The sequence below is a fragment of the Halichoeres trimaculatus genome, unplaced genomic scaffold, assembly GCF_033239565.1.
Source record: "Halichoeres trimaculatus isolate MK-OKI-2021-1 unplaced genomic scaffold, fHalTri1.1 fHalTri1_scaffold_4, whole genome shotgun sequence".
In the NCBI taxonomy this organism is placed as follows: Eukaryota; Metazoa; Chordata; class Actinopteri; order Labriformes; family Labridae; genus Halichoeres; species Halichoeres trimaculatus.
Window position 1 is genome coordinate 14,877,729 of NW_027437182.1, and position 18,667 is coordinate 14,896,395.

The following is an 18,667-nucleotide window of genomic DNA, read 5'->3' on the forward strand; positions in this document are numbered from 1 at the left end:
AAAAGTGAATTACAGGTTGAGAAAGTAAACATGCAGAAAACACCTGCACAGGTTTCCTCAACATTTTGATCTCTCACCCGAGGCAGTAAACGGACACAGAGATAAAGCATGCTCCTTTGAACTGTGTCGTAGCCTTGTTAATTATACAGTGCTCCTTAACAAGCTCAGAAATGAGGAGTGAAGTTTGTTTGAAGCTGGGAAGGGGTTTTACATGAGTAACTGTGTAGCTTAGAGGGCTGTAATGTGACAGAAATTGAACAAACACAACAGCAGAGCAAAATAAGAACATCAGGGCAGTGTGGGAATGATAAAAACATTCTCTGTTATCTATACCCATAAAAAATTATAGGACACTTCATTTCGAGATAAAATCCTCAGCATTTTATTGCATCTGAGGAGAAATTATTTCTCAATTCTCTTGGCCTGGGTTTAAGAAATTCCTTACATAAGCAGACATGCTGGTCATCGCTGAAGATAAAGTTTCCACTCAAAAAACATTTCAGTCATGTGTTTCAAAGAGCACAAGGTGACAAAAAGAATGCGGTACAGCCATAGACTGTAAAAGGGTACAGCAGATCAAAGTCCCCCCGCCAAACGTAGCGCTGTAATACAGCTTATCAAGAGGCATCATCTGATTAGGCAACACTTACTGTTATTCTCAGTTTATTATGTGTAAAGAGAGATACGGTATTAGCTGAGGCAGAATGGTCACTTAGGCAGATCAAATGGTCAAAAGACCATGATTGTGTGTGTGTGTGTGTGTGTGTGTGTGTGTGTGTGTGTGTGTGTGTGTGTGTGTGTGTGTGTGTGTGTGTGTGTGTGCGTGTGCGTGTGTGTGTGTGTGTGTGTGTGTGTGTGTGTCTCACAGTCACAGACATGATGATGAGGGCATGTCTGGGGGCCCCACATCTGTCGACATTTTCCATCTGCCAGTCTGACTCTGGCTGCCTTCAATTAACCCCTAACGAAAACCACAACTGCTTTACTGGGAAAGCAATCAAGCGCGTGGCAAATATTGTTTTTGAAAATTCCTCAGCAATTTTTTTAATAGGATAACTCGATGCATGCACAGACTCAATGTAAGGGCCATGAAGAAAATAGATTTTAACGTGCATGTATTAAAAGGTTGTCCTACTTCTTGTTATGCACCTGCAGTTTGTTTATACACATTCAAACAGTGGAAAAAGAGAGCCAATGTTGAGTTATTTAGACAGTGTTAGTCATGATATCAGCATACAGTGGGTAACTACTTTGGTTTTAAACACTGACTCCCACCCATTGCACAGTGAGTTTCAGCTTTTTCTCTCCAGAAAGAGGTGCAGAGTCACAACAGGTTTGTTCCTGCTACTATCAATGAGTTGAAAAATATGTATTTATATTAAAACATGCTTACTCATAATGCATATTCATGGTATCTATTCTCTAATATCTAAATATTGTTACTTTTTCTAATTTCCTTGTAAATTCTGAAAACTGTAACAGAGGTTTTTGGATCCCATATTCCTATTCATGCTATGATTACGTTTTGAATAATTAAATTACATGTATACAGCTCTGGTGAGGCCATTAAAAACTGCCCGTCACCACAGCGTTGCAATGTGTCTCCAGTGCAGTAGGTGGCGGAAATAAAGTGCGTCAGGTCCCCTGAACGTCAGCGGAAAAGCAGAAGAAGAAGGCGGAACTCCGTAGTTTCCAGAACAAACGTTTCAGGTCGACGTTGTTTTGGGACATTATTCGCGGAACAGTTGTCATTATTTAGCGCGCGAACAAACCAATATACATAATTTTTTATTTTTTTTCTTGTGGAAAACGTTATGGCTGTTCCAGGTATTTAATCTATATTTTATCACGCAAGTTAAATGTTCCGTATTCATGACTTGTAATTGCTTTCAGAACTAGGAGCAAACAGTTATGCTTAACCCAACATTAGCTTGTGATGAATTAACAACATATTTCGAACGGCTGTGTAATAACTTTTGAGAAAACACGGTCTGTGAACTTCAAAGAAAGCGTTTCATATTCGAAATTATCTGCTTCCCGCTCTGTTTATTACTCGTGTTGCCATCTATGATGGTGTAAAATATGTTAGCTTTCTTACAGTGCCTAAGCATGGACATATGAATGCTTCTCAAACCAAGTAACTACCTTGCTTGAAACGTTTATTAGTCTTACAGGAGGATGTTAACGTTTCTGCATTACAAACTTGTTCTGCGGTCCCCCCTCATGTCACGGATAATGTATCGTTAGCAGGTACGGGTTCGGGTATTAACCACTGTTATTATTTCACAGGGCCTAACAAGGACAACATCAGAGCTGGATGCAAGAAATGCGGATATCGTAAGTAAAGCCTGACCCACAAACTTTGTCGTAAGGTTTAACAGTTAAATTGTAAAGCCTGTTAATATTGCAGCTTTACTCGCTGCACATTCACACATTTATACATTCTTAAAACAATGATACAGTCAGTTAAAAAAAACGATTTAGACAAAAACGTCATGCTCATCTCGTCTTCATTTTAAGGAGTAAAGTAGGGATGCATGATATTATCGGCACAATATCGGTATCGGCTGATAAAAGCTTAAAAACATGTTTATCGGTATCGGCAGATATGGAAATTTCTGCTGATAGGCACAGCCGATAAGGTGCTATTCAGTTAGGATTATTATTATTTTCCATCTGAAAAATAAGCTCCTTAAATAAAATGTAGCACTTCATTTATTTGCACTGCAGAGCTCTGTGTCTGTCACCAGGTTGTTACAGTAGCTCTAAAATAATCAAATGCAACTTGGTTATGTTTAAAAATGCATTGTACATTTAAAGTTCATGTGATCTAAAGAAATTATTTTTCTGTATTTCAATACTGAATGTCTTGAGTTTGAAAAAATAATACATTTCTTATTTATGGTAAAATCAAATGTTATTTGTCTTGTTTTATGTGTGTTTCTTAAACAAATAAGACCGTCACAATAAGAGTAACATATAAATTCCAGTACAGGATAGACTTAGCTTTCTTCACAGTGAAAAAAACAAACAAACTTGTGATTGTCGGTGTCAGCCAAAAGAGGTTTCGATATGTCGGCATATCGGATATCGGCAAAAATCCAACATCGTGCATCCCTAGAATAAAGAATGTTAAATTACAACTGGTATTGGATCAGATCACTAATAACTTTGGCTTTTAATTCCAGAGCCCATGAATTGGTATTTGACTTATTGGGACATAATTTATTTGGACAGAGTTTTTTATTTCCTGTAGAAGTTTAAAAAGTTAGATTGTTAGTTAACAATCTAAATAGCTGAACTACCCTGTCTTGTTGCAGTTGTTTAATTCTTTTCTCCTTGACTGAATTCAACAGCTGGCCACTTAACCTTTGAGTGTCGAAACTTTGTCAGAGTTGACCCTCAGAAAGATATTGTCCTGGATGTAAGCAGCACCAGTACTGAGGAAAGTGAGGACGATTTACCAACAGTGCAGCGCAACGAGAAGCTGAGGAGAGGGGCCCAGCATCACAGAGGTGAAGATTTACACTTCCTAAAAGTTTCAACTGACAAAATGACAGAAATGATTTCCTATTTTTCTCAGATTTGACACATTTTATTTTTGTCCCTTTTTGAGCTATAAGCAGCCTTTCTCTGGAGTTAAGTATCAAGACTGATTCGTCTACAATTCTGTGCAGGTTCCCATGATGACGATGGAGACAAGAAAAAGAGGCGAAAGCGGAAGAAGAGCAGGGACAGAACAGCAAGAAAGAGGTAACTGTCTTAAAATGTTTCTGTTACTTTGGTCACATTAGGGCCAGCTTGAATAGCTTTTATACTTACAAGTGAAACAGACATGTAACTAAGGATATGTAATTCTGTCATTTATAATCCTTGATACTGTCAGCTTGAGCAGGAATACCATTATGTCTCTGCAGATGTTAGTACACGTAACATTGTTTGCTGTCTGCTGTCATTTAAATTGATTTTTGTATTATTTTACCCTCTAGATCAGCTTCATCGTCAAGTGATGAGAGGACAACGAAGAAAAAAAAGAAACGCAGCTCGTCTTGCTCTTCGTCTGAAGAAGAGGAGAGGAAGAAGAAAAAGAAGCTGAAAAGTCATAAGAAGAAAAGCAAAAAGCACAAAAGGGAACACGAGAAGAATCACAAAAAGAAATCAAAGAAGAAGAAACAGGAGTCATCATCCTCTTCTTCTTCTAGCTCCAGTGAATCCTCAGACAGTGACTGAGACAAATAAATGGTGCTGTACATAAAAAATGTGTTTGACGGACCTGGTCAACAAGCATCTCACCTTGTCTCATAAAAGGATCAATATGTGAATATAAACTTTTTTAAAGCCAAGGAATTTGTTTGAATTGATTGTTTTTTTTCTTACAGAATTACTGTCATGTCTTCATTAGATTTAGGGTTAACAGTTCAGTTTTGGGAGAAAGCTAGGAAATATCAAGGATGAAAACCCTTGTTATTTTTTATTGTGATTACTTCTGTATATGATATCTTGAAGCTGTCGGTAAGATTTTTGTTTTTTGAGCTGTTACACTGTTTTCTTGTCATTTATACCCCCCCTGAAAACAGACAATTACCTCAACATGATTGCTCTCTTACGGTTTGGGCTGACGAAAACCAAACAAATTTTTAAAGATTGTTTGTAGCCCAATGAAATGCCTGGTGAGGAAAAAATGTTTTGGTTATGTGCGCGTGTTCTTTTTCTTTCAAAGAATGAATTCTGTTTTTAATCTGCCCACAGCTCCCTGAAATGAGTTTCTTCTTTTCAAGAGACTATTCCAAAACATCATGTGTCTCAATTTTAAAGGTATTATTTGGTGCTCCTTCCACATTTGGTCCTCACTATTGTATTTTTTTGTATTAAAAAAGTATATTTGTATCAAACCATTTCATCCCAAGTTTAATTTTTGAAGTACTTTGTGATTACATTCAAAAAGACACTGACATTTTATTAAGAAACTGCAATGCAATGATTTTTCCTGTAGAGGGCAGTAATGTACCATTTAAATGTGAAAGAAAGAACCCCTATCTAAAACAATCTGCAATATAAAAATTGAAGATAATATTGTTGTAAAAGCAGTTGCACAACACCTCAAGTCTAACAGAAAATATCAAACCAGTGACAGGTGTTTTATGCAAAATAAATTATATGCAAGTGCAGAAAGGAAACGTGTCCGCACTGAAGTCAGCACACACTCACTGCTTTATAGAGGAAAAATGTGTCACGTCCTAATACCTCCAGCGAAGTTTTCATGAGAACTTAAGCTTGTTGAGAAGCTAGTTCACTTTCATTCAAATAAACTCATTTCATTTATCTGAATTAGTGGGATATGATCAGGACTATTGACCTCTTGAGTCTGTCCTGAAATGATCATGTAAAACAAGTCTGCAACTTTTTTTAAGTAAATGTGATGAGCCCATAAATTGTATAAGGGTGATCTTATAGTCCATGTATTGGCTTACATTATCTATCTTTGCCCCATCTAGTGGTCATACTTTGAACTTTGGGAGTTTGATAGCAGTTTACTGACATTGCAGCCATCATCTGTACTGAGCACCTCTCAGGATAACATTTTAAGTATTTAAGAAAAAAAAATGCTACAAAGGTAAAACACAAAGCCATCAAAGCTTGATGATGAGTGACATCCTTTGGTCCAGCTACAAGAAACAGAATCACCTACACAATTTATTCAAAGATTCCACTGTATCCCTGTATTTTTTGCACACATAATCATCTGAGCTTTGAGTATCTATGGCTATTTTGAAATATACTAACAATACTAACCTTCCTCCAGAGGGGTCCATAAAATCCTCAAGAACATCCTCATTCAGAGACTGTTCTCTCTCTGTGTAAGACATTAAGCTATAAAATAATTTAGAGCCTTACAAACACTGCAAACCAAGGATCTTTGGGAGCCCTTGTCTTCTGCTTGATCTGTGACAGATGTTGATAACTTTGCCATTAATTTCACTTTGCCTCTGGGAAGGGGAGATCTTTTACAACATCTGTAACATCTTGACAGCTACATGCATGGTGACTGAGCCAAGCCTTGCATTGTGACATCTCATTTTCCGCTCCTTTATCTCCATGAGGACTGGAAGGCAGGTTCCCCCACTCTAGAAAATAAAACCCTCTACTTACAGCTACTAGAGGTAATGACCAATCAAATAAAACCACGCAGGTAATGAAGAATTTTTTACACTTTAAATCACGCTTTATTATGTTTTGGTCATGTTTGTTTGGACATGATATTTGGAAGACAGTTGACAGTACTTCTTTTATTATTCACGTGACAACTTCTGCACTGGCATCACAGCCTCATGAGTGATTAGCCGTTGAACTTGCTGCATGTGATTTGATTGGTCTGTTCCTATGTTAGTATTTCAGATAAAGATTGTTAGAAAATATAAAAGTGAAATAGTGGGAAAGGCATGATTCCGACACAGCTTGAGAGTGATTGCACCATATTTTAAAGGAGTACTTCCACACATCGAGTTTCTAACATAAGAATAAAGAGTCTAAATCAACAGATTATCATCATTATACAGTAAACAAAACAAACAAAGATTTATTAGAATTTCTGAAAATCATGTTTGATGTATACATCATGTCAAGTTAGTTTGGTTCAAATCTCAATTGCAAATACAGGCTCAACAGCTGATCCTGATGGGCCTGCATTAACCCTCCCTTTTGGCAGTAAAACCCACAACACTGGTCAGATCTCAACACTTGAGCCCCAATCAATGATCAGCTACCATTACAGAGTGTAAATAGTTGCAACTTGACTGCTGGATTTCAGGAGAAATAAAATGCAACACACACTCAAAGATGCTGTGGTTTTAAATATATGTGGATGAATATAGAGGAGAAGGCTTGGGGTTTCCTATGGCTTTAAAAATGTCTATGTGTATATATAATTGAAACTGCTGTAAAGTCGTGACAAAAGAAACTTAAAGTGCAGGAAACTTCATAATCACCCAGATGGTAAGAGGACAACTGGATACAGAGGAGCAAATGAAGTTGAAGGAGTGCAACCATGTGCAGCCACACTGAGCAAACCATATGCTGTTTGCGTAAGACAGCGACTAGGTTTCTCTGTTTTTACCAGCTCATTGACTTTTATTGAGCCTGTTGGGCTGAAGGAAAGCAGAAAGCAAATGGGACTCCACTGAGCCATTTAAATGAAAATAAGATGGTCAATGTCATCCTTTCAGGAGTTTGGCTGCGGAAAAACTGCAGCTCAAACATCTTTAAGGCGTTAATCTTAAGCTTAGAAGAAATCATTTTTGCAAAATGGCTGACCAGAAGGACTGAACCGTAGGGGTAAATGATCTCTCATCAACTTAAGGTGCTTTTCAATTTGTTTCTATAGCTTAAGTAGATCAGTTTCAGGCCTGTGTGGGAGGCTTGGTTGCCTCAGCAGTGATGTCTGTTTTTAACCTTTCTTTGGATTTGAGCACAGAAGCTCTTTTTTTCCAGCAACGCCCTGCATCACCCTCATACAGTTAGATTCATCCAACCAGGGAGCGGCCCAGTACAACCACAGCCTCCCACTGGAGCTGGTGCACAGTACTGCTGGAGATACAGTTAGATGCTTGGCTCAAAGGCACCTCAGTGGAGTTAAATGAAGTTCAGGAAACTGTTTTATCACTTAGCCTGGACAATCAAACCTGCTACCTTTAAGTCGTTACTTCTCTTAAACTTAAGGTCACCACTACCACACAGCAGAGCACATCTTCCCAGAAATAAAATGAAAATCCCTTATGCTGCACTTTGGTGGGAACAACCCAAGCTGAGAGATGGCGCCGGTTTTGCGTCTGTAACCACTGTTGAAATATTATTTCAGAGACAAGCCGTCCCTGCATCTTGGAGCACAGCGAGCAGAGCACTTGAAAAACACATTAAGGCTAAGGGGCAAGTTGGAGGCTATACATTTGCTACCAATTTAGTCCCTGCATCTTAGATTTCCTCCTTCTCTTCCTCTCCTGGCCCTGAAACCAGCCCTAATGTAGTGAATGACCTCTAGGATAAATAGACAGCAGGCTGCATGACCCCAGCCATCAAAAACGGAGGCTGTAATAAATACTACATCGCTGTACAGGAAGCGTGTTTAGACATTCTCCCAAAAACCTGCAGGGAAAGAAAACTAAAGGGGTGAGCGGGGTGAGTCTGTGTTCACCACTCTCTCTTTGGTCAGAACCTTTTTTCCTCAGGTCTGTTATTACCGGCTTAGTTCCTGGGTTCCCATTCAGTGTGGAGCTTGTTCATATAAACGCTGAGGTTTTGAGGCATCGCTGGACTGACTGGGTGGCTTTCGCCAGGGAATTAGCACAGGGTCGCATTGGATGAGGATCAGTGGGCCCTCGTGGGCTAACCTGTGTTGGAGTGGGTTGCTTGAGGAGGTGGTGGTGGTGAGGACAAGTTTCCTGGCTCTGGAATATGGGTCAGTCAGAACCCAAGGATGTGCAGGCCTTGATGTTGTAAATCATGGATTCTTGGAGATGCTTTTCTACTTTTCTACATCATTTTATTCAACCACCATTTTCCAGATCAGTATTAATGAGGTCGGGAATCTCCTCCTCTGGATGACCTAGCTCGTCTTTTTATAGAGCTGGAGGAAGTGCAGCACTGTGCTGCAATGCCATGCTGTATAAATGAACTAGTAAAGACAAGGGAAAGTGACATTAATACAGTGGGTCATTTATATAATGTGAATTCTTCAACTGTGTCAGAGGACATTTAAAAACAACTGATGCTTCAAAAATGTCCTTTTTCTTATCATCACTTTGTGGATGTAGTTAACAGATTCATATTTTTCATATACTGGGATTTCCTTAGAAATTTGCAGATAGAGCTTTTAATGCTGAGGTAACACAATGCTATATCTTGCCCCAAATTGAAGAAAAAGTTTTTTCTCCTCTAACATTTTGCTTTGTATTGAGAATGATGGATGAATGAATGATAATGAAATAATCAGACACATCTAAGGCTGAACATAAAAACAAGAGAGCACATCAAATAGTAGGCAAACAAATGATAAAATAAAGCCATAACTGGAACATGAGAGATGAGTCATGATTTTGGATTATTTGATAAATCGTTTAACGATCGAATTTTTTTTAAAAAAAAGCTCATGTGAGGATGATCTTTTATTTATTTATTTATATATTTATTTATTTATTTTATTTTCACTAGACCCTGGTTATTATGTGATTTAACCTCCAGACAGTGGTTGCAGGGCATCTAAAATTTTGAAAGCTGTTCACTTTTGCCATGAAATAAAAAAAAAAAATCCCACCATAACATAATCAGATTCAGAATAACAGGAGAAAGTATGGGCACCAGTTGCTGGTAAAACGGGGAAAAAGGAACAATAAATAATCAAAAGATGACATTAAGAGCAAAACGTGTGCAGTATAATAAAAAATATTTAGATCCACAACTGGCATACCTACATTTAGTAATTAAATAGGTCTCATACTCCTTATGTCTGCAGGGGCAGTAAGAATTATTAGGATAATAAAATCATAAAACAATGACTGTGGTTGAAATGCCTGTCTCTGATTTGAAAAAATATTTCCTGTTCACTCTAAATTAATTTCATCCATCTTTTCTACACTGAATAAAGATCCAAAACTGTATCAATAGTCTTCTATAGTCAGCCTGGTGCCTAATGATGTACCAGTTGCAAGATATTTGATTCAAATCTGCAGCCTCTTCACTGGCTAACTGAGTTGACGGTTAAATTCCTCTGCGTACCTGTTCAGTTTTGATCACATACGTGTAACTTGCAGTTACCTTTTGGACGAGGTCTGTTATACAACCTATAAACCTCCTCTGACCCATCCATCTCTCCCTCTGAGGTCCAGAAGGTGGCAGGAGTGTCACTGCACTCATCGCACCAGCAGGCAGGAAAGAGCTGCAAGCTGCCTAACAGCTTCAGCACCACAGAACCTTTCCTCCCTACTCCCCGGATGACGATAGACGTTTTTTTACATGTCCCCAACATCAGACACATGTGGCTTTTTCAAAGTCAAACGACATGGTGTCATCTCTTAGCCGGGCACATCTGCTCACTCTTACTCCGGTTTTAGTGTTCTTTCCACTGCACATTTATATGGAAAGTGTTGTGTGCCTTTGTTCTGTGGGGGGTTTAGTGTCCCTTTGTTAGGAAAAGACATCAAACAGCCAGAGGGGCGCATGATGGCTTGAGCATGATCGACATGGTTATTTTTTCTTCTCTTACATTAGTGCTTGTTTTTATAAGACAGAAAAAAGAAACTAGCACAGATGTCATCACTGTATTTTGAACAGATGTTCACTGTTTTCACAATCCCTTACTTGAAGTCATGTTAGAGGTGTTTAATATTAACATACGAACAGGCTTTAAAGGCTTTTACAAAGTGCACACCATTTTTAGAACGTCCCACACAAGTTCTCAGCACATCACTGTCTATTTTTACGTATTTGGGAAAATGTTCTTGGCAAATTGTATCATGTTCTGGCCTGTGAGCTCCTCTGGTCAGCTGGAGCAGTTAAAGGGTTCGGTGCCTTGCTCTGCGGCACCTTAACTGTGGTTTTGTAAGTGAGTAAAGTGTTTCTTCTTTTCCACAGACAGTTTCCCAGCTGGTACAAGATACAAACCAGAAACACTCATGTCACAGTGTTCTCTTTTGCAGTTCTTAACAGGGGTTTGTAATTAATGCCTTGCTCAAGGCCTTTGTGAAAGTGGAGATTTCACAGATTTTAGGCCAGCAGCTCCTCTGTATGCTTATTTACAACAAAGGTTTTATTGAAAGGTTATAAATTTATTTTAGGGAAGTGAGGGAACATTTTGGCACGGTGAAGGTAAGACAGGTCTGAGCACTAGCATAAAATTTACCTCAAATTCCACCCCCAGAACAACACCCTCTGGTGGTGATAGATGTTAAATTTCACAAGTGTCACGTATATTGATGCCCACACTGTTCTGCATCACTGGGGGGCTTTGCTGCTGCTCTCCCTACCTTGGCTGTAAATGCACATACATGAAAGGAAGGGTAACTGTGCTCCCCCTACCTCAGGCTTTGGATTTCCACACAGGCATGTGGAGTGGCAGAGCACTCTCAGAACAGAGCCATACCACCAAATATAACTTCTTCCATGCAAATAACCAATTATTTTGATAGGAGAGAGCCTGACTGAAATAAACTTTTACAAAGCTGCTCTACACCCAAAGTTCTGGTGACACTAAATCATTCTATTACTGTTTCTCAGAAGCCATATTTATCAAAGACAAAGGTTAAGGGCTTTGTAATATCTACAGCAGAGCAGCCTTTATGGTCCACCTTGTCAGATCTCTCATGGCTGTACTATATTGTTTCTTCTAAATTGAGTATCTGGTCCATAAACTGAAAGTTCCCGGGGAATAATGAGACAGTGCCTGCAGTTGTCTAAGTGGTTGGGTGTATATGTTTGTAGGACTGGAGAAAAGAAAAGATTGCAAAAGAAGAGGGAGAGGAGAAAGCCTATTGAGCAGTGGGGTAAGTTCTTTGTGGGCGTTCTTTGGCTTGTAATGAAAACATTTTATTCAAAGGATCAATTAGTCATTCAGGCCTGTGTTTAGCTTTCAATTCTGTACATCAATGCAGCCTAATACTCTGTCAATTAAAAGGCAATTTCTGTACTAATGACCTTTTTTTAATTTATTTGCAATATCACAGAGAACAGCACAGTTGTAATACCTTTGGGAGCTGCAGAGAGAAAGCTGTTTTACTGTCAGTTTCAGAGGAATCTCTGAATGGCAAATGAGGTGGTGTTAGAAAAGAGCACAGCTGTGACATTACATTAATGTAAGGGGCCAACATATTCATGTATTGTAGTTCAAAGCCACTTTATATCATTTTTCTAAGACTTTTTAAACTATTTAAACCAAGCTCCTAAAAAACAAACAAACAAACAAAACAACCTTTTTTTCACATGCAGCCATGGTCTATTTTTTGCTAGGTTTAGCAAAACAAACTAACAAACAAACTAAAAATAGGCTAATGAAGACTTTTTATAACACCTCTCTCTGACAAGTAAGGTGCTGTTGTTTTCAGGGACAGTCCAGTCAAAATTAGTTTAATTGCAGACTGTGAATTGAATTTAGATTGATCAATTTTTTTTGGACAGAAGAAATAGGTTGATTATATATGCTAATAAGGCCTAATCATATTTTTCAAGGTCTGCTCTGAATTATTTTAAAAGCTGCATTCATGTCTAAAAATCCATATTTATTGCAGACCTTTTGACCTGCAGGAGATGGATGCATTTATTTAAGCAATATCTCAGATTAAGCTTTAGCCTAAATCCTAATTAGACAACGTCAGTGGCTGACCATCCTTCAGGCTGACTAAACAGGAAATTTAATCTTCTGTTAAAGTGTTGCTCCTTTTCAAAGTCTTATCTGACCCTTTCTCAGAGCTTTCATATAACCTGGATTGAAGCTTTTTATCACAGGAATGGGAGGCAGAAACACTTAATGCAGAAGCTTGCGTTCAAGGTTTCTTACAGCCAGTGAACAGCTCCCACCAGCCTGCTTCTTCTTCGGCCAGAGTACAGCATTGTCAGTTTTCATTCATGACTTCAAACAGACCAGTTGTAAAAATTGGTGAGGAGCACAGCCGCAGAGACGGTGGTAACCAGAGATGTTTTCTCAGTTATTCCCTCATGGGTTTGGGTATAACCACGCCTGCAGTGCATGGGAAAGGTTCATAGCAACAGTGAGAAAGAGAGAAATAGAGAGAGATAGAAAAGGGAGGAGAAGAGCATGAACGAGACAAAGTCAGAGCAAAAGAGTAGATGTCGAAGTTTGAGGTTAGGCTGTACAGAGACGGAGTCATTGAGGTCAAAACAAATGTGAATAGAAAGCATGGACTTGTAGAGGTTTTAATAGCAAATGTGAGTTCCCTTCATGAAAAAATAAACAAAATCTTAAAGATAAAACATAACTGGTTGTAATAACCAGTTTCAATCCTCAGAAAGGGACATTATAAAGTTGGAAAAAGCCCAATACTTCCTCTTTAAGTCTATAAAATCAGTGAGAATTAAAATCCCCCCCCCCCCCCAAAAAAAAAAAAAAAGAAAAAAACTTTTTTTTTTACTGCACCTGCAGCTAACCCCATGACCAGTGGAATACAAATGAAGCTGAAACATCTCAGTTTATTCAGCTAAAATTGAGTTATAAGTCAAAAGGACCTTCTGTTAAATCCAGAAACATCTGTATATGTGGCATAGTCTGCTCCTCAAGACTCCTGTGTGAGGATTTCAAGTGTAGTCAGCAATGTGTGGTTTCCATGCAGCTGTGAAGCCCTCATAAATAATATACGTTAATGCCATTCTTACAAGCTACTTGTTGAGGGTAGCTTGCAGTACCACTGCTAATGAACAATTTGCCGAGTCTACCACAAGGTTTTATTAGTACACCATAGTTTTCTTTAAATACATGGCTTTGAGCTAATACGGGAGGAAAATGTTGATCATCTTAGACTTTACAGCACTTTCAGCTCTGGTTGTGTTTAATTTACTTTGTAAGTCAATTTTGACGTAACTGGACTTGACTATGGTAAACAAAACCTATTTGATAAATTCAATGTTGTCTATGTTTTTGAAACTTAAACAATACACAAAACTCCTCTGAAACAGTAACAATGGAGGCTCCTACCCCTGTAAAACAAATGTAAACCCCAAAACCTTAAATTGTCTGCCATATCCCTGCATTGGAGTGATCTACCTATTTGTTTATTTAATTATTTCTTTATTCATTCATTATTTTTGAGGGACGCTTACAGATGTACAGGTATTGCTGGATGAATGCGAGGAAGACACTTAACACATGTCATGTTTATTTTACGCTAACAGATTGAAAAGATTCTGGAGCTGCCAACTTTCATATTTTTCTTCCTCCTCTGTGGTGATTAAAGTGAAAACCACTGTGAACTGAATGGCAACTCAAATCATACTGGAGATTCAGCTCTTGCCTTTTCAACCCAATGTGTAACCTGTCGGGAAAACAGAGGGAAGAAGAAAGAATAACATATCAGATTACTAGAAGCACATATTCAAGATATAAACGCTTCTTCAGCTGACATTAATCTTCAATGGATGTTTTTTGTGAATAGATAACAAGCTATTGCAACATGGCTTACTGTAAATGTTAATGTACCAAATTAGAGCAGTTGTTGAAAATGAAGAGGGTGTGTTAGTTATTAAAAGCTCCCTGACCCTCTTTAAAAGATGTAGTAACCTTTAAGTTTACAATTTTGTTTGTTTGTTTTTTGAAGCTTTTCTTTGATTGCATGAGGGGGCTTAGAAAAAAAACGTCAGATAGTTGGAACCAGTTCCAAGATGGAACCAGTTCTCAATAACCAATAGTTCGGAATAACCAAACTTAGTGGTGGTGGGCTCTACAAGACTATCATGTTTCACACAATTGGAAAAAGATAGTTTAGGTCTGCATTGCGTAATAATTACGAATCTTATAGCCCCGATCCTGATAGAAGGAAAGTTATACATCCACCAGAATGAAATTTGAATTGAATTGATTTATATACCCCAAGAAGCAGCTTGTTTTCTCAGTTTTAAAAAAAATTATCTTTGAGCTCTGCATTCGGCAAAAGTGACATACTGTGGGGTGCAGTTTAGTTAGACTTCTTTCCAGCAGGAAGTGTGTGAAGAATACTTTGGAAATGATTTGGATGTTCAGCTTTTATGGGATCATCCAGCAAGTTTACAAACTTAATATAAAATAAAATGAATTTGAGTAGCTTGTCAGAAAACTTTCCAGGAGAGTTGAGAGAGTTGGTACCAAAGTTAAAAGACGAAGAGGATGAGAGGTCCCTACTTGGAAAACACATGGATTAGTGTGAGTCATTGAGGTAATTCATTAAAGATACATTTTAAGTTCTTAAGGGACTTGAGTGACACTTCTGTTCCTTTAGGGTTGTTGTTTGATATAAGTAGGTATTTCACTTGAGTGAAAAACTTGAATATCTCTTAAGGGTTTGAGTCTGACACACTGCTTACACACTCTTTGGGTTTAAGCACCAAACAATTGGACTCATTGAACTTCTGTGAATTTGGAAGGTGGGTGGGCGGCAACAGGTGTTTGTCAGGCTGGTCTGACTGTACTATAGTAGCCACATAAATCTGTTTTTAATGTGTCTGTGTATGCAGAACAGGGTGCAGTATGGGAAAGGCCATTAATCAGGCCAGGGTAGGCCTGGTGTTTTACTGCTTAATTGATCCATACAGGAAGGTGGCCACATCCAGAGATGGGGGATGTTGGATTAATTTCTGCCTTCAGACAATTATATCAGTGAGGCTTTGGGTCATTCAGGATACAGCTGAATCTCAGAGAAAAGCAGAGTCTGCACTTCTAGTAACATTTAAAGTTTATGTCCAGGCCTTTTTCATCTCTTTCTTTTTGACTCTCACATGAGACACTAACAGCCAAATGGATTGTTTGGGGTTATTGTTTGTTTGGGTGACTTCTGCTCATGACTTGGAAAAAAATTATATATGTGAGGAAAAAAACAATTTCATAAAATACCACATCATTCACTCTTTGAAGATAATAAAGTTGATACCTGTAAGGTTTTATCACATTCTTTCACTGGACGTTTTAACTGCAGTTAAATTTTGGCTTTGATTTTATGTGAGGTAACTGCTGTTTTTGTAAATTTCTGATAAATAATTAATTCATTTATTTTCTATACCCCTTATCCTGTTCAGGGTCATGGGTGGGTGGAGTCTATCTCAGCTGTATTAGGGTGAGAGGTGAGGTACACCCTGAACTGGTCACCAGTCAATTGCAGGGCTGACACATAGAGACAGACAACCTTTCACGCACACACTCACACCTACGACCAATTTAGAGTGACTGATGAACCTGATGAGCATGTTTTTGGACTGTGGAACCCACGCATGCACAGGGAGAACATGCAAACTTCACACAAAAAGGCCCACTGAGATTCACACTGGTGACTTTCTTGCTGTAAGGCAGTAGTGCTAACTGGTGCGCCACAATGTAGCTCGTGATAAATAATAACTAATTCATTACTCTAAAATATTCTTGTTCCTTTTCCATAGAATCATTTTAAAAAAGTTGGAAAAAGACAGAAAATCCTTTGTTTCCTTTGTTCCTTGTTATTTCCCAGTCACATTATTTTCTTTTATTTTATTTTCTTCTATCATTCTTCCATCAATATTTAATATATATTTCGTTAATTATTTTGTATAATATTAATTTTCTATATTTTTGTATACTGTTACATTATATATCAACTTTTTCTTTATTCTATTTTACAGAATGTATAGCTAGTACATCTGTATTATTTAAATAGTTGCTCAGTTGCTGTTCATTTCCTTGTTCCTTGTTAATTGTTAGCACCAATACAACAGAGTCAAATTCCTTGTATGTGCAAATAGACTTGGCAATAAAACCCATTTCTGATTCTGATTCTGAAAAAAGAAAATATGGAAAAAGCAGTGCACAGTGACTGGTGGTGTCTGTTTTTGTGTGTTTGTGACCAAATTATGGCAAACTCAGTGACTTGTATTTCCACCAGTTTCAAAACTGTTAATAACCATCCTTGAATAGAGTTAACAAGCCTTTGCTGTGCTTTCACAGTTTATGATGGAGGCCTCTGTTTTCCAAGGCTCCAGGACAATGCACAGGTGAAGAGACTAAAAATTTTTAAATTATTAGTGGACACCATGCTGGAAAAGCTGATTAAAACTAACTTTTGGTCGAGCAAACTACAGGCTTAGAGCGGTATTTGAGGCAGGCCTTTAGCCTCCTCTTTAAAGGCTACCATAGGCCTGCCTTTCAATCAAGCCAGCTGTGCCTTTAATTATGTAAAACTTACATCCTCAATATCTTTTTAACAACTGAGTTACATATAAATAAAAATCAGCCCCCAAACAGTTTGTATTGTTTGAAAAAAAAAAGCCAACAGACCAGGAACTTTCTTTGGACAAACTAACCTAATTAGTAAAAAGATTTTCTCATTCTCATTTTTCCCCATTTTTTTCCCCAACTTCTAGTATTTTTTGTTGTACCTATCCATTTTTTTAATATATTGCTGGCATCAAAGGCTATAAACCTTTTACAACTTGATTATTCTTTTTTTACTTTGCTCTCTAGGGTTTTCAATTATTTGTGAACCATCTTTTTTTTTTTTTTTAATCCATTTACAGCATTTCATCTCTTTGGGAAAATGGGGATGAATGATATGAGATGTCAGTGTTTAAAAAAAAAAAAAAAAAAAAAAAAAAAATATATATATATATATATATATATATATATATATATATATATATATATATATATATATATATATATATATATATAAGGGTTCAGTAACAGAAAACTATAGCAGTCAACCTTGAGTTGACCCCAAGTCAATATGAGCAGTGTTAAATTGATAATGTCGCTGTTTTGACCACAGGAACAGTTTGAACCTTCAGAGTCATGTGGCTAGCTCACACTTTAAAGAGAAATAAGTTCTCAGGGTTCTTGAATGAAAAGATAAAACATTTCTTTTGAATCTCCACTTTGATAGATTGGAGTAGATTTCAAAGTAGCTGGGTGAGGGAATCATTTCCTCTTGCAAGATCAGGCAAATTGAAAACCAACATTACTTGGTGACTATTTGACAGGATCTCTGATCTCGGTTTAAGCAGTGGATATTGTTGTGACTTCAGTAAGCTGCACACTAAAGAGGTTCACATGGAGGACATGGAGGAGTGATCTGTGTTGAAAAAAGGACGCTTCCTGTTCAGACAACAAATTTCTGACATCATCAGTCTATGCCACAGTCATTCAGGAATGAGCTGAACTACAAAAGATTTCCATTTAAAGAAGGTTGCTAGCTCTTCTGGTATCAAATTTGGACAACAAAGATTACATTTTTATCGGTTATCACATAAAGATTATGAACCATACTTTACCATTACAGTTTTTTAAATGTTTCCCCAAATAATTGAGTGTTTAAAGCTCCTTTATTCCTTTATAAGTTTGCACATTGTAATAGATAATACACAAATCTTTGGCAAATACATGGCAAGTACATTTAAATACAAATACTCTATGCTATCCCACCCATCTTTGTAATTCTTGGGACCCTGGCACCACATTTAAACATCACTTTTTTTCTTTGGCATCGGCTGAGATGATCTTTGTTTAGCATAAATCAACAGTATTTCTCACAACTCTAGGAATGTTCTAGTTAAGGAGTTTATGATGAAGAAAGAGACAGGAAGCTCATCTTTAACTTTGCCCCCCACCCACATTTGTTATGGCTGTGCTGGGTGTAGAGGGGGTTAAAGTGTAAGTCAAGGTCATTCTCTGACCCTGTGATAGCAAACTGTGTGATCCACCCAGTTCAAACAAAGACGACTGAGTCACAACTGAGGAAGTAGTGACTGATAAAACAGAAGTAGAGTGAGGAACATAACAGTAAAACATTGACCGTAACTCTAAACAATGATGTCATTAAAGGAAGAAGGTGGTAGAAGCTTGCATAAATGTCAAATGATCTGATTCAATTTAAAGTAAGGAAATTAAACTTCGAGTTGAGCAGATACAAATCAGAAATGTCTCCAAAGCAACACCCATTTACTTCAGACATGACAC

General features: G+C 37.7%; 2 protein-coding genes across 2 annotated transcripts in view; one reads left to right on the top strand and one right to left on the bottom strand.

Moving 5' to 3' along the window:
- alpi.1 (alkaline phosphatase, intestinal, tandem duplicate 1) overlaps positions 1–18,667 on the bottom strand; it is a 127,380-nt gene that overhangs the window by 19,570 nt on the left and 89,143 nt on the right. The window lies entirely within an intron of this gene.
- srek1ip1 (SREK1-interacting protein 1) lies at positions 1,659–4,866 on the top strand. Its single transcript, XM_074668385.1, has 5 exons — positions 1,659–1,827; positions 2,290–2,337; positions 3,357–3,515; positions 3,678–3,753; positions 3,990–4,866. Exons 1-5 carry the CDS (start codon positions 1,815–1,817, stop codon positions 4,228–4,230), a joined length of 537 nt encoding a protein of 178 aa, XP_074524486.1. The 5' UTR covers positions 1,659–1,814; the 3' UTR covers positions 4,231–4,866.